Raw genomic sequence first — 14,609 nt, 5'->3', positions numbered from 1 at the left:
AGAGGGTAGCCCCTTGAACCACTGCTCTGGCTGCGCCATTTCCTCACCCCTGTTCAGTCCCGACACCATGGTCCACATCCCTGCAGCCAGAGGGTCCTCTTCTGATCCTCACCTCCCGGGAGCAGGTACACAGTTAAAACCTCCCCACCTTCTCTCCCACCTCCCTCGCTGGTCTCTCTACCCAGCTTCTCCCTTGCAGACCACCCCAGGCTGGCTGGCCCGTCCATCTGTTCTTTCCTCTTGCCTCATTCCAAATCTTCTCTTCCAGCGGCTCCTTTCCCTGACCCCTATTCCCCCTCCTCCAGCAGGCTTTGTCGGTCATGCCCGCCAGCTGTCTTGGAGTCTGTTTCTCCCCATCGGTCATGGCCACGGTCAAGTCCACCCATCCCACCCCTCCATCCATCTTCCTGCCAGCCTATTGCCTGCAGCAAGCACATTGGACGGGTCCCTCTGCTGCTCTTCTTAGGAAAAGCCGAAGCCCTTAGCTTGGTCTGCAGGTCTGGCTGGTCCTGGAGCCTCCCCCATTAGACTGGCCACCTGCCCTTCCTTGGGGAAGGCCCACATTTTCCCAGCCCCTCTGCCTGGAACCTAGGTACCCCACACGTCACCCACTGGGAGGGAGAGCTTTCAGACCCCCAGAGTAGGGAGTGGCCCCCAGTTGTCTGTTCGATGGTTATTGCAGTGTGGCTGCGGAATGTCTGTGTCTGGGCCAGGTGGTGATGGGAGGGGCCCTGCTGTTCCCAGTTGCACCCAGCACCGCACCCGCACACAGTAAGTGCTCTGTTCATGTGACCTCTGGGTAAACATCGTGAGGGAAAACTCAATATAAATGACTCCATTAAAGTTTAAAGCTTTGATATAACACAGGAAGAAAGAGAAAAATACGTGGCAGAGGTCGCTGTTTTTAATTTACAAAGAATCCTTTCATATCAAAAAGAAAAAGCCAGACATTTAAGTAGGAAAATAAGGACATGCATGGCCAGTTTACTAGAGAAATAGCCTATTAACCTATGAAAAAATATTTAACCTCACTTGTAATCAAAGAAATTCAGATTAAAAGAACATTTTATTATTACCTATCATGTTGGGAAATAATAGTGTAACGTGGGCTAATATTTTGCTGGTAGCTTTTAATTTGATATTAGAACTCTTGTGGGTGGGTCTTGTGTTATGAATTAGGAAATTAAGGTTCAGAGAAGTTATTTTCCCAAGGCCAAGTAGCCCGTGAGCACCAGAGCAAACATGTCCTGGTGCCCGGTATTCAGCCAAGGCTTGGTGGGCAAGTTGGTTCAGCTGGAGGGCAATCTGGTGATATAAGTGTGTATGCTCTGACCCTGTAATTTTACTTCTCAAGTTTATCCTAGGGGAAGGGGAAAAAAACGTAAATGTGCAGAGATCTACCTGGTAGAATTTTTATCACAGCATTGTTTACAATAGCAAAAATTTGATAATAATTTAAGTATCTAGCAATGGGGAGATTGTTTAAATGAATTATGCACATTTACAGAAAAGTTCAGTGCTGCCGTTGGCAGCCATAATGGTCAGACGTATCTAGCTATGTGGAGTGAGAGTGAGGGTGTATCATTTAGTCAGAAAGGAGATGAGAAACACAATAGTATCTTATCGAATTTAGAACAAACAGGGGACGTTGTACATAGAGAACAGTGTCTGGAAGTGGATAGACCAGTGTCATCAGTGGATATTTTCTTAAATGAGGTTATAAAGTGTCTGTTCTATTAGTTCCTACAGCGTACACATAGTTTACCTGTTCATGAAGAAATGGAGCATTCCCAGCCTGTGTAAAGCATGAGCCATAGAGAAAGGGGCACCTGCTGACCTGGGAGAACAGCTCCTGGGGATGCTCATCCTGGCTCCGTGTTGCGGGGCAGGGGGTGTTGCGGTGACACCGCCTCTTCTCCCTTCCAGGTGCTGCTGAGCCAAGTGCACCGGCTGAGAGCCCTGGACCTGCTGGGAAGATTTCTGGACCTGGGTCCCTGGGCGGTGAGCCTGGTGCGTGCTTCCTGTGTCCGCAGTGGGGGGCACGAGACTCCACGTCACCGTCTGACAAATCAAGGGACCTTGGCCATGCGGCCAAGGATGACTGTGGGGGTGGCCATTAAGCCCGCAAGGCTCCCGTGGACCTCGCTTTTTGCACCTTCATTGTCACATTGTTGAGGGGCCCTTTCCCATCCGCTGTTAGGCTTCACCTTTGCAGGACAGAAAGTGTCCTTTAGGGACACTCTAGGGAGGGGCTCACCCCTGCCAGGCCAGGAAGCTGGCAGTCTCTGGGCTGAGTCCCCGGCCACACGTGGCGTGTGTTCTCCTGGGAGAAGCCTGCGAAGCCTCACTCGCCGTCCTTTCACTGTGGTTTTAGGCACAACTCTGAAACACTTTTCTATCATTCTATTCACAGGAGAGTGGAAACAGCCATTCAAAACACTGACAAAAATAGAGTCAAAAGTGATCCATTTTTTCAACACATAAATCACCAGGGAAAGAGATCAGGAGGAACCTAGAGATAAAAGGGGATTCAGGAGATCCACCACCAGGTGCAGGGTCTGGACCTTATAGGGCTCTATTTGTAAATGAAAGTTTGAAAGTTAAAATTTGAAAAATTAATATTCATGAAACAATTAGAAATTTTACATGAACTGGATATTTTATGTTATTAAAGAATAATTGTTGAGACTTCCCTGGCAGTCCAGTGGTTAAGACTCTTTGCTTCCAGTACAGGGGGCGCGGGTTTGATCCCTGGTTAGGGGACTAAGATCCCACATGCGGTGCAGCGCAGCCAAAAAAAACCAATAATTGTAATTGTTCATTTTTTTAGGTGTGGTAGTGGTATGTGGTCATGTTTTCATAAAAGAGACCTTATTTTTTAGAGATAAACACTTAAGTGTTTACAGATGACACAATGTGATACCTAAGACGTGCTTCAGAACATTCAGGAAAGGACGGTGGGTAGGGCCAGCCAGGATGCCACGCCCTTTCGGTTGATGGCGTTGAAGCCAAGTGATCGGCACATGGGAGTTCAGCATATTATTTTATCTCCATTGATGTATATTTAAGTTTTTTCATTGTATATTGTCAACCAAGAGTCATAATTGATAGTTCAACATGAAGGAGAAGAGGGAAAACCTAAAAATTAGGAAGAATGCACGAGCAGTCCTTGCTAGCCCTCTTATACTCCCAGGTGCCAGCAGGGAGGCCGTATGTAGCTCACCACAGGTAGACTCAGGTGGAGGCCTGGCGTGTCTCTTAGCTGCGTGGGCTCATGCAGCCCAAGTAGGCAGGCCTGGGTCGCTTCCAGGAGAAGGACTGGAGGTGAGGGAGGCACGACCCTTCCCCATGCAGCTCCATTAGTGCTGAGGACGCCATGCACTCTGCTCCCTCCGGCGCGGGGCTGACGTGCTCTCTCTCGCAGGCCTTGTCTGTGGGTATTTTCCCCTACGTGCTGAAGCTGCTCCAGAGCTCAGCCAGGGAGCTGCGGCCTCTCCTTGTCTTCATCTGGGCCAAGATCCTCGCCGTGGACAGTGTGAGTAATGTCTGTCCCCCACCACCACAGGAGAGCTGCTGAGAGTAGGGCGGGGGGCCCGGCCCCACCGTCCATTCTCCCTCCTCCCGGCCTCACGCCCTCCATGGCCTCCCTCCCTCCCAGGAAAGGCTGTGCTTCTCCTGGGCCCAGTTCTGGTCTGTCACGCTGGCCCTCGACTCACCCGTTGTCTCTTGTGCGCTGCCCCCTCCTCACCCACAACCACCCCTCCAGCCGGCGAATGACCCTGCCCGCTTCCTTCTTGACGCTCGGCCCTACCTCACCCCATCAGTCTCCTGTCTCCAGCCAGTGTTTTTCCTCCCCAACCCTGACCCTGGGAACAGTCCCCTGGAGGCCCAGGCTGTCACCTGTAAGGCTCAGGCCGCGGCCCTAGCGGTCACTTCTCAGCCATGACAGCCCAGCCCAGCCCACGTCTCCAGCTCTGCTCCCAGTAGGCACCTCCCCACCCCTGTCCTCGTGCCTGTGGGTCTGCAGTCACATGGCCACTGCTCAAAGTCCTAGGCAAGGCCCTGTACTCAGAACTGTGCTGAAGGCCATAGGTGTCGCAGAGCTCAGCCGTCCCTGCCCTCGACACTGTCCACTGGGGACAAAACCCTCTGCTATGAGGCCGAATCCGCACACATGCCTGGCAAGAGGGTGACTCTTCAAAAAGTCGAGAAATCTTGTGGGCAGGGCTGCATTTGTGTGCCTCAGTGTAAAGGAGATTATAACGTTAACCCAGGTGGCAGGGGGCCACCGAGGCCTCTGCTGCAGGAATTCATGCCCAGAGGGAGGGGTGAGGGTGGCCAGAAGGTGGGGGCTGCTGGACAGGAAGGGCCAGGGTAGGGGACGCACAGCTAACAGGAGGGCCAGGCAGGTGTGGAGAACAAACGGTTCTCGAGTTTGAACCTGTGTGGGGCGTGGGCCGGCGCCGAGCGGGGAGGCGTGGTGAGGGGAGTGCTCAGGGGACCGCTGGTGATGGGGCCTCGTGGCCTGGGAGGTGGAGACTAGGGCCCTCATCTACCCGATGACAATGGCAGGCAAGTCCTCGAGGGGAAATGTGACATGAAGGCCCAGCGGGCTGAGGGCTGAGCTTCGGGGTCTGCTCTTCGGGGGACAGAGAAGGGAGGGTGGAAGGAGGTTGTCAGAGAGGGGAGGGCTGGGAAGTCTGATAACAGAACATGAAGAAGGAGGCTCCGGAACAAGGGAGAGCACTGGGAGCGGGACAGAGACCCTCAAAGAGGCTGCCGCACTTGGCAGTCAGGCTTCAGAAGTGTGTGGGGAGGGAGGCAGAAGTGGGGGCTCTGGGGAGGAAGGACAGGGTGCGGCCCTCAGCTTGCTTGAGGGGTTTGTAAGTGGGGAGACGAGTTGGCATCAGTGGTTGGGTTTGCTTGCTTGTTTTGAAGGAATGGTGACTTAAATGGTCTCTAGTTGGGAGAAAAGAATCAGCAGAGAAACAGCCATACATCTAATTGGACTTTGACCCGCTCGCTGTGTACATGTGCGTGTGCACACATGTGTGTATATGGGTGACACCCCGTGGCAGGGGCTCTTGTGTGAAGATTCTCTTAGTTCTTGCATCAACTCCATGCTATAAGTGTGGTTTTGTAGATTATCTGCAGATAAGAAAATGCTCATTTAAGGAGCTGCCCAGGAGCCCATAGCAAACCTGTAACAATTTGCTGTGAGCTGAGTGGAGCCCTTTCCACCCACAGGAAAGGGGGATCAGCAGAGCCACAGAGAAGGAGGGCAGGAAGCAAGGGCATCACCATGCAAAGGGGGAGACCATTCTCTGCTCTGCAAGGGGTAAAAGGAGAGAGTGGGGGACCTCAGCTCAGAGTGTCAGCCCCTCCTTCCTGTCCAGGACCCCTGCGCCATTGAGATAGCCCTGCAGGCCGCCCGCTACCTGGGGCTCTTTTCAGCCCACACACGCACAGGGCTTCCACTCCCTAGCACCGGTGGGCCTGGAGGTGACAAATGCGTCAGGCAGATCCGGCCACCTGGTCCTGTCCCTACCGCCTTCGTGCATCAGTCCTGCACACTGCTGCCCGAACCCACTCACGTGACCCTCTTTGCTCCGGGCCCCTAAGAGCCATGCCTGCCCACTCAGTGAGCCTCTGACCTGGGTCCCCACGGACCTGGGCCCTCCTCTCTTATCTGGGCTCTGCGCGGCTGCTGAGGCCACTTCCCCATGCCGTGGCGGCTGGAGCTTTGCTGTGAGGGGGCTAAAAATGGGTAACGACTGCATGAGACTGTGAGTGTCACGGGGGCATCCCCAAAGAAGGTGTCATAGTCTGTGTGCCTCTAGGGAGAAGGCTGTCTTTCATTACGTTGGGTTGGGTTGGGGTTGGTGTCTGGAGTCATCTTGTGGAGCAGCCTTGTTGGTCTCCTGGTTCTGAGAGGTGGCCTGTAGGCTCCCGGGGCATGTCTATACAGACAGTCATGTGGACTCTCTCCCAGCCCTGCAGTTCGCTCATTTTCCTGGTCTAGCAGTACTGACTGGGAGGCTGCAATCAATACACCCTTGCATGTTCCCGATTTTAATGCTCATCTTGATGCTGGGAACAGCCTCCATCCTCCTCAGTGCATCCAAGTCTGACCTTGACCTCAGTTCAACCTTGGCCCTTTTTGGACCCAGTGCCCTGCTGTGTCCAGTCAATGTCCTATTGCTTGTCTGCTCTGGAATGATGGCCAAAATATTCTATATTTCAACAAAAGATTTATCCTTCTACCCATTGAACTAACTTTGGATAAACAGTGACTTTAAAAGACCAGCCAAAAGCCTGGATTTGAGAGTTTAAAAAACTGAATTTAGGTCCTGTTGCCCTCAGTTTCTTAAGCCACAGCTATTTTTCCTTCCCGCGGCCATCATCTGCCTCTCCGTAAAGTTGTGGTAATAACACCGCCTGCAGTGTGGCTACAGAGATCAGAACTACGGTGTATAAAGCAGTTTTGGAAATTTTAGAGTGAAGGGAGTAGCGGTAAAACCTCATTTCTACCCAGCCCGCCTCTGCTACACTAAAGCCTTTTGTTGCTGATTGGAAAGCCTGGTCTTGTGGCTCAGGAAACTGTACCTTTTGGTCATTTCTACTTTGCCCTTTGTCAAATTTAATTGAAAAGCCAAGCTACATAAACAAGAGGGCTTTTCTGGGGAAGTTATTTCAGAACCTTCCTTGCTTCTCTCCTACTTCAATACCTTTGTCATCTGTATCACATGTTTAGAAATTCACTGGCACTGCTCTTGGTACCTGGCCATTAAGGACCATGTGCAAAGGTTCTGGATGCATAAAATGGAGAGACTACCATGACGCGAAGCCCAATGAAGGGGAGGGACAGAAAAGATTTCCCCTAAGAGATGAGGGGTGGCAATCGGCCACCCAGGCCTTCTCCCCGGGGCTACCAGTGCTACAGAACACCTTCAGCCAATTGTGATTCTTGTACTCATCAGGATTTTTAGTAGCTTTTAGTACCTGGAAATAGAGAATGTCTTTATATTTAGTCTTTGGAGTGGCTATTTCTGCTTTAATTTTTTTTCTTTACATGAAGGTAGATGACCCTTCAGAACTGCACTTTGCTGCTGAATTCTCATGGAATTTGCAGTTAATCATCGTAATTTGGTTTGAAACTGCCTCTTGGTCACATTTGTCTCCAGGGGTCTGTTTATCTCTGGAGCCCAATATGGGAGAGCTCATCGATAGCACAGATGCTGCAGTGCTCCTCCATTACACCTGCTCTAAGGCCATCTCAGGGCCTGCGTTCACTGTCTGCTTGATGCTGGAGGAATTACACATTTAATAACACTTGAGGAGCTGTTCCTGGGCCCAGCTGGAAATGTCCTAGCCTGCAATGTTCTTGTAAATGCAGGCGCTGGGACCATCCTCTGAATTAGCTCCTTAACCAGCTTGTAGCACCTGTTTATTTAAGGGCAGTCATCCCACTGAGAGACATTTTTTAGTATTTCCGATTGAGACAGCATCATTTACTTCACCCTTCCTTTTCATGATCACCCTGGCCTGAGTTTCCAAGAGATTAAAGTTCCGTGTGTTTCTGAGGAGTTGTTCCTCCCCTCCCCTCCTGGCATCTGGCCTCCGCATACTCATATGGTATGTGCCTCCCGCAAAGCTCAGAGCTCCTGGAGTGAGTCCTTGATGTGGCCACCATGAGGGTCAGAAGGCATGTTGTTTGTGACAGGGACGCCTACCTTGGGATGAAGGAACCTGCACAGAGGCACAGACGAGGCGAGGCGTCCCGGCACTCCAACGCACTCAGCTGTCCCTGGGCTGCGGAGCTTCCCACCCTCAGGGCACTTCCCCAAGAGTTAAGAAGGTGTGGGCCCCACTCAGGCTGTACTCCCAGCTAAGGGATGAGTCTTGGGCCCCCTCTTTATCCCACAAGCATATGTTGAGCACACACTATGTGTCATTATGTGAGGGGCTCCTAAAGGATTCAGAGAATTACCTGAATTTTTTTTTTTGAGCTCAAACGTCCATTTATTTCAAAGCAGTAATAATTTAAAATTATAAAAACCTTTCCGCCGTCGAACACGTAGAGGGTGAGGTCGGATACAAACGGGAAGGGAGTCAGACGCCCGGCCCTGGGGAGGCCGGGCTCCCTCCGCAGCCGGGAGGTGCAGGTCCTCCAAGCCTCCACTGCGGTGGACCCGGTGGCACCGCCGTCCATGGGCGTGAGGGGTGCAGGGGGCTGCAGAGTCCGCAGTCCTGGCCCACGGCCCAGTGCTCGCCCTGGGGGCCGGCCAGGATGCTCAGGAGCTGCTGGCTGGGTTCTCATTACCGGGCGAGCTGAAGGGGGAGGACAAGGAGGAGGAGAAGCTCACCACCGCCAGGCCCGGAGGTGGGGGGGGGGGTGTCGGTGGCCGTGTTCTGTCCTGTGAGGCTTTTTTGGCAGATGGGGCAGCTGTCCAGCCAGGGCACGATGCAGCTGTCGTGGAAGAGGTGGTTTCAGGGCAGCTGCCACACGCACTCGCCCAACCCATAGTCGTCCTTGCACACGGGGCACTCCAGCCCGGAGCCTAAGTGCTCCTTGGTCACGGGGTGGTGGGGAGGGCCTGGATTTTCTTTTTGTCTGCGGATGGGGGGCCCATGTTTTCAAACTGATTGAGGTGCAGGAATTACCTCAGCCTTAGAGACGGTAGGCTCAGTCTGGGAGGAAGCAAGGAGGGGAACTCCAGAGAGAGCTACAGGCTCAGAAGGATCATGTGCCATTTGACTGAAGGGGCAGTGTGCACTGTGGGGACACTGATGTACAGAGAAGGCGTGCCTTGGGACAAGGAAATCTAATAACAGCACATTAGGAAAGCCCTTTCCTGTTGTCTCAGTGCCCTGATAATCTCCAAGAGATCTGGTCCCAGAGGATGTCTTTTTAAATCACCCATACACCATGTTACTCTACACTTACTGCTACCAAGCAAAAATTACCAGACATGTGAAGAAGGAGGAAAATATGATCCATAATGAGGAGAAAAAGAAAATGAGTCCACCGAAACTTATTCTGAACTCTCACAGATGTTAGAATTAGCAGACAAGGACATTAAAATGGTCGTTAGAAGTCTGTTCCATATAAAAAAGCTCCACTGAGACATGGAAGATATTAAAAGGACCCAACTCAAACTTCTAGAAATGAAAACTATGATACGTGACATGAAAAGTATACTAGATGGGATTAACAACCGATTAAATGTTGCAGAAGAAAAATTAGTGAACTTAAAGGCATAGTAATAAAAACTCCAAAATGAAGCACAGTGAGAAAAGAAACTTTTATAAAACTAAAGGAACATCTTTGAGTTGTGGGACAACTGCAAGTGACCAAATATATGTGTAGTGGGGGCCCCTAACGGGGGATGGCAGAAAAAATATTTGAAGAAATAATGGCTAAGATATTTTCAGATTTGATGAAAACTATAAACCTACAGATCCAGGAAGTTCAACAAACCCCAAACACAAGAAACATGAAGAAAACTACACCAGGGCACCTGATAATCAAATTGCTTAAAAAACAAGTTAAAAAACTCAGAAGCAAACAATAAGAAAAGGAACAAAGAAGCAAAGATAAGGATGACAGCAGATCACTTGTCAGAAACAGTGACCAGAGGAAGACAGTGGGGCTGCATCTTTAAAGTCCTGGAAGAAAAACCATCAACGTAGAATTCTGTACCCAGTGAAAATATCTCTAAAAAATGGAGGCAAAATAAAGACTTTTTAAGACATATAAAACTGAAAGAATTCCTCACTCATAGATCCACAGTATAAGCAATGTTAGAGAAAACCCTTTGGGCAAAGGAAAATAATACCCGGAGGAAACATGCATGTACACCATATGGTGAAAAGCACCAGGAAAGAATGCTCCACTGTTAACTGTATGGGGTTTATTTTCCTTGTTATTTAAATCTCTTTAAAAGATAATTGACTGTTTAAACAAAAAGTAATAACAGTGTACTACAGAGTCTATAGCATATGTAAAAGCAAAATGTATGCTAACAGTAACAAAAAGGTTGGGAAGAGAGAAATTGAGGAAATACTATTGTTAGGTTCTCTTCACTTCATTGAAGTGATATAATATCACCTGAAGGTGAACTGTGATAAAATGTAGTCTGTAAACCTTAAAGTTATCACTAAAAATTTTTTTAACTATAGCCAATTAGCTAACAAAGGAGATAACATGAAATCATAAGTATATACAAGCAACACAAAAGAAAGAAGAAAAGGAGGGAAAGGGAACAAAGAATAGATGAGATAAATACCACAAACATAAGACAATAGATTTAAGCGTAACCATATCAATAATCACAATGTAGATAGTCTAAATACCCAATTAAAAAGCAGAGAGTGTCAGATTGGATTTAAAAGAAAAAAAAAAAAAAATTATATGAGCTTGAAAGAAATGCACTTTCAGTGTGAAGACACAAATAGATTAAAAGTAAAAACATATCATGCTACCACTTAGCAAAAGAAGGCAGCAATGCCCCCGTTAATATATCAAAGTAGCTTTCAGGGCAGAGAATATTACCAGAGACACAGGTGTTTCCTGACACTAAAGGAGTCCACCCATCGTGAGAATAGAACAGTCTAAATGTTTATTCACCTAATAACAGTATTTCAAAACACATAAAATGAAAACTGGTGGAACTGCAGGGGGAAATAGGTAATCCATAATTACACCTGGAGAATCCAGCACTCTCTTCTCAGTAAATGACAGAATGAGTAGACGGGGAACCAGGGAGGTTCTCTCAGACACTTGAACAACACCATCCACCTGCTGGACGAAACTCCACACAACTGTAAACCACATGTTCTTTCCAAGTGCCAGGAACGTACACCAAGATGGACCTCATCCTGCGTCGTAGAACAAACCATGACACATTTAAAAGAACTGGAATCTTACACAGCATATTCTACAACCACAGCGGAATCAAATGCAAAATCAAAAGAGGTAATAGGGCAAAAAAAAAAAAATTTTTTTTTTAAAAAGAGGTAAGGGCTTCCCTGGTGGCGCAGTGGTTGAGAGTCCACCTGCCGATGCAGGGGACACGGGTTCGTGCCCCGGTCCGGGAAGATCCCACATGCCGCAGAGCGGCTGGGCCCGTGAGCCATGGCCACTGAGCCTGCACGTCCAGAGCCTGTGCTCCGCAACGGGAGAGGCCGCAACAGTGAGAGGCCTGCGTACTGCAAAAAAAAAAAAAAAAAGAGGTAATAGGAAAATCAACAACACTTGGAAACTAAACAGCATACTTTTAAATAAATGATTAAAATATTTTAATTATAAAAGTTTAATAAATAATATAAATATATTGTATAAAATAAAACAATATTAAAGTATAAATGTTATATAAATAAATGTATAAGCAGCATAAATATGTAAAATCATATTTATAATTATAAGTATGTATAAAATAAGTGGGACTGCATCAAACTAAAATCTTCTGCATAACAAAGAAAACAGTCAACAAAATGAAAAAACAACCTTCAGAATGGAAGAAAATATTTACAAACATCTATCTGATATGGGGTTAATATCCAAAATATACTACTATAAGGAACTCTTGCAATTCAAAAAGAAAAAACCTGATTAAAAAATGGTCAAAGGACCTGAATAGACATTTTTCCAAAGAAGACATACAGCTGGCCAAAGGGCACATGAAAAAGTGCTCAACATCACTAACCATCAGGGAAATGCAAATCAAAACCACAATGAGGTATCACCTCATACCTGTCAGAATGACTGTTGTCAAAAAGACAAGAGATAACAAGTTCTGGCAAGGGTGTGGAGAAAATAAGGGTGTGGAACCCTTGTGCGCTTTTGGTATGAATGTAAATTGGTGCTGCCACTATGGAAAATAACATGGAAGTTCTCAAAAATTTAAAAATGGAACTACCATAGAATCCAGCAATCTCACTAATGGGTGTATATCCAAAGGAAATGAAGTCGGTAGTATCTCAAAGAGATACCTGCACACCCAAGTTAGTTGTAGCATTATTCACAATAGCCAAGATGTGGAAACAACCTAAGTGTCCATCATCAGATGAATGAATAAAGAAAATGTCACACACAAACACACACACAGTAGAATGTTATTTAGCCATAAAAAGGAGGGGGAGATCCTGCCATTCATGACAGCATGGTTGAACCTGGAGGACGTTGTGCTAAGTGAAATAAGCCAGACAAGAGAAAGACAAATGTATGATCTCATTCATTTGTGGAATCTTAAAAAAGTCAACTCGTAGAAACAGAGAGTAGAATGGTTTTTGTCAGGGGCTGGGGAGTGGGGGAAATGAGAAGATATTGGTCAAAGAGGACAAACTTCCAGCTATAAGATAAATAAGTTCTGGGGATCTAATGTACAGCATGGTGACTAGTTAACAATACTGTATTGTATACTTGAAAGTTGGTAAGAGAGTAGATTTTAAGTGCTCTTCTCACTCCAAGAAAAAAGAAGGTAACTGTGAGGTGATGGATGTATTAACTTTATTGTGATAATCATTTCACAATACATACTTTAACCATGACATTTTACACCTTAAATATATACATTTTTGTTAATTATACCTCAGTAAATCTGGGAGAATATGTATATTTTATAATGTAATTGATATTTATATACTTTAGTATAATTTGTATATAATTATAAATATTTATAATCATATAAACATTTATATTAATATGTAAAATAATGAAATAAAACTTTTTAAAATAATTTTTTTCAAAAAGGAGGTCTCAAGGGAAGTAAAAAGTACCTTAAACTGAATAAAAATGAATATACAATATATCAAAACCTGTGGGACACAGCTGAGCAGTGCTGAGAGGGAAACTTCTAGAACTAAATGCATACAATAGAAAAGAAGAAAGACAACATTTAGGCAAAAACACAAGGTACAAAGTGATACATAGCCAGGAAAAATATGGGTTATCTTCACTAATCATATTAATTACATAAAGATCAAATATCTACCTTTCTTGGTCCTGTGCAGATATGACTTTAGACAGATCTAATCTTTCTTCTGATATTTTTCACATACTCTTTTTAGGCAGACACAGGGAATAATACACAATTCTGTGTCATAAAAATTATTCCAGAATCTTTCAAGGGAAGAACTTCTCGTGAACATAATTTTTTTAAATGATAAATATGGAAGATTATAATTACTTATAGTCCTGTAAAGGTAATAAAGAAAGGTTTCAGGGACTTCCCTGGTGGCATAGTGGTTAAGACTCCACACTCCCAATGCAGGGGGCCTGGGTTCGATTCCTGGTCAGGGAACTAGTTCCCGCAAGCATGCTGCAACTAAGGAGCCCATGTGCCACAACTAAGGAGCCTGCCTGCCGCAACTAAGACCCAGTGCAACCAAATAAATAAATAAATAAATAAATGTTAATTCCCCTATTAAAAAAGAAGAAGAAGAAAGGTTTCAAATCACTGACTTCAGCTTCAACCTGAAGATGTTAGTAAAAGAAAAGCAGATTAAACCCAAAGTAGGTAGGAGAAAGGAAATAATAAAGATCACAGTGGAGATCAATGCAGAAGAGAACAGAAAAGCAGTAGAGAAAATCCATTCAACCAAAGGCTGGTTCTTTGAGCAGATCAATAACTGCTCAGACTGATAAGGAAACAGAAGACACAAAACCCCAAATCAGGAATGAGAGAAGTGGCATCACTGAAGGTTCTGGAGACACTGAAGGGATAGTGAGGGAATTTATAGACAACTTGATGCCCAAGCTTTTGATAACTTTGTTGAAATTAATTCTTTGAATGACACAAGCTGCTCACTTAAGAAGATATATAATCTGAATAGCACTGTATCAATTTTTTAAATTGTATTTGTGGTTAAAAACTTTCCTGCAAAGAAAGCTCCAGGTCCAGATGGCTTCACTGGTGAATTCTGCCCAAAAGTTAATGAAGAAATATACAGATGGCAAACAAGCATCTTCCCATATCATCCTATGATACTTGCTTTGCCCTGATACCAAAAACCAGACAAGAAAACTACAGACCAGTGTCCTTGGTGAAGATAGATGCAAAAATTGTAAACCAAAATTTAGCAAATCAAATTCAACAATATATAAAAAAGATAGTACATCATGACCTTGAAGGACTTATTTCAGGAATGTAAAGTTTTTAAAGATTGAAAAACCAATGTAATTTATCATATTAGCAGAAGAAAACCCATATTATTATCTCAATAGACAGAAAGAAAGCATTTGACAAAAACTAAAATCTATTCCTGATTTTAAAAAAACACCTCTCAGAAAACCAATAAGGGAACTTCATCAGCATGAAGAATAGCATCTACAAAAAATGCTACAGCCAACATCACACCTAGTGGTAAAAGTCTGAACACTAAGATCAGGAGCAAAACCAGGGCATCTGCCCTCATCACTTCTTTTCCAAGTTTTGCTGGAAGTCCTAGGTAGTTCAATGAGGCAAGAAAAAAAATCCAGTTTGGAGAGAAAGATGTATAACTGTCTTTATTTTCAAACAGCACAATTCTCTGTGTAGAAAATCTGACTGAATCTACAAACAAACAAACAAATACTAGAACTAATAAGTGACCTTAGTAACATTGCA

The 14,609-nt window shown here is 45.7% G+C and overlaps 1 protein-coding gene across 6 annotated transcripts in view; it reads left to right on the top strand.

Annotated features, from left to right (window-relative positions):
- The window catches only part of RPTOR (regulatory associated protein of MTOR complex 1), a 352,911-nt gene that overhangs the window by 273,663 nt on the left and 64,639 nt on the right, over window positions 1–14,609 (top strand). For 4 of the 6 annotated variants that reach the window (XM_029212146.1, XM_029212149.1, XM_029212150.1 and 1 more), the window contains exons 12-13: window positions 1,927–2,010; window positions 3,425–3,535. The exons of 1 other annotated variant lie outside the window; for it this stretch is intronic. In XM_029212146.1, coding sequence (XP_029067979.1) covers window positions 1,927–2,010; window positions 3,425–3,535 — 195 coding nt within the window. The remainder of the gene's footprint in view (window positions 1–1,926; window positions 2,011–3,424; window positions 3,536–14,609) is intronic. One more of the 6 variants, XM_029212148.1, reaches the window with a different exon arrangement.

The sequence above is a fragment of the Monodon monoceros genome, unplaced genomic scaffold (genome assembly GCF_005190385.1).
Source record: "Monodon monoceros isolate NGI ecotype Baffin Bay Population unplaced genomic scaffold, NGI_Narwhal_1 Super_Scaffold_9, whole genome shotgun sequence".
Taxonomy (NCBI): Eukaryota; Metazoa; Chordata; class Mammalia; order Artiodactyla; family Monodontidae; genus Monodon; species Monodon monoceros.
Note: the sequence above shows the minus strand (reverse complement) of the source record. Positions and strands in the feature narration are given on the sequence as shown.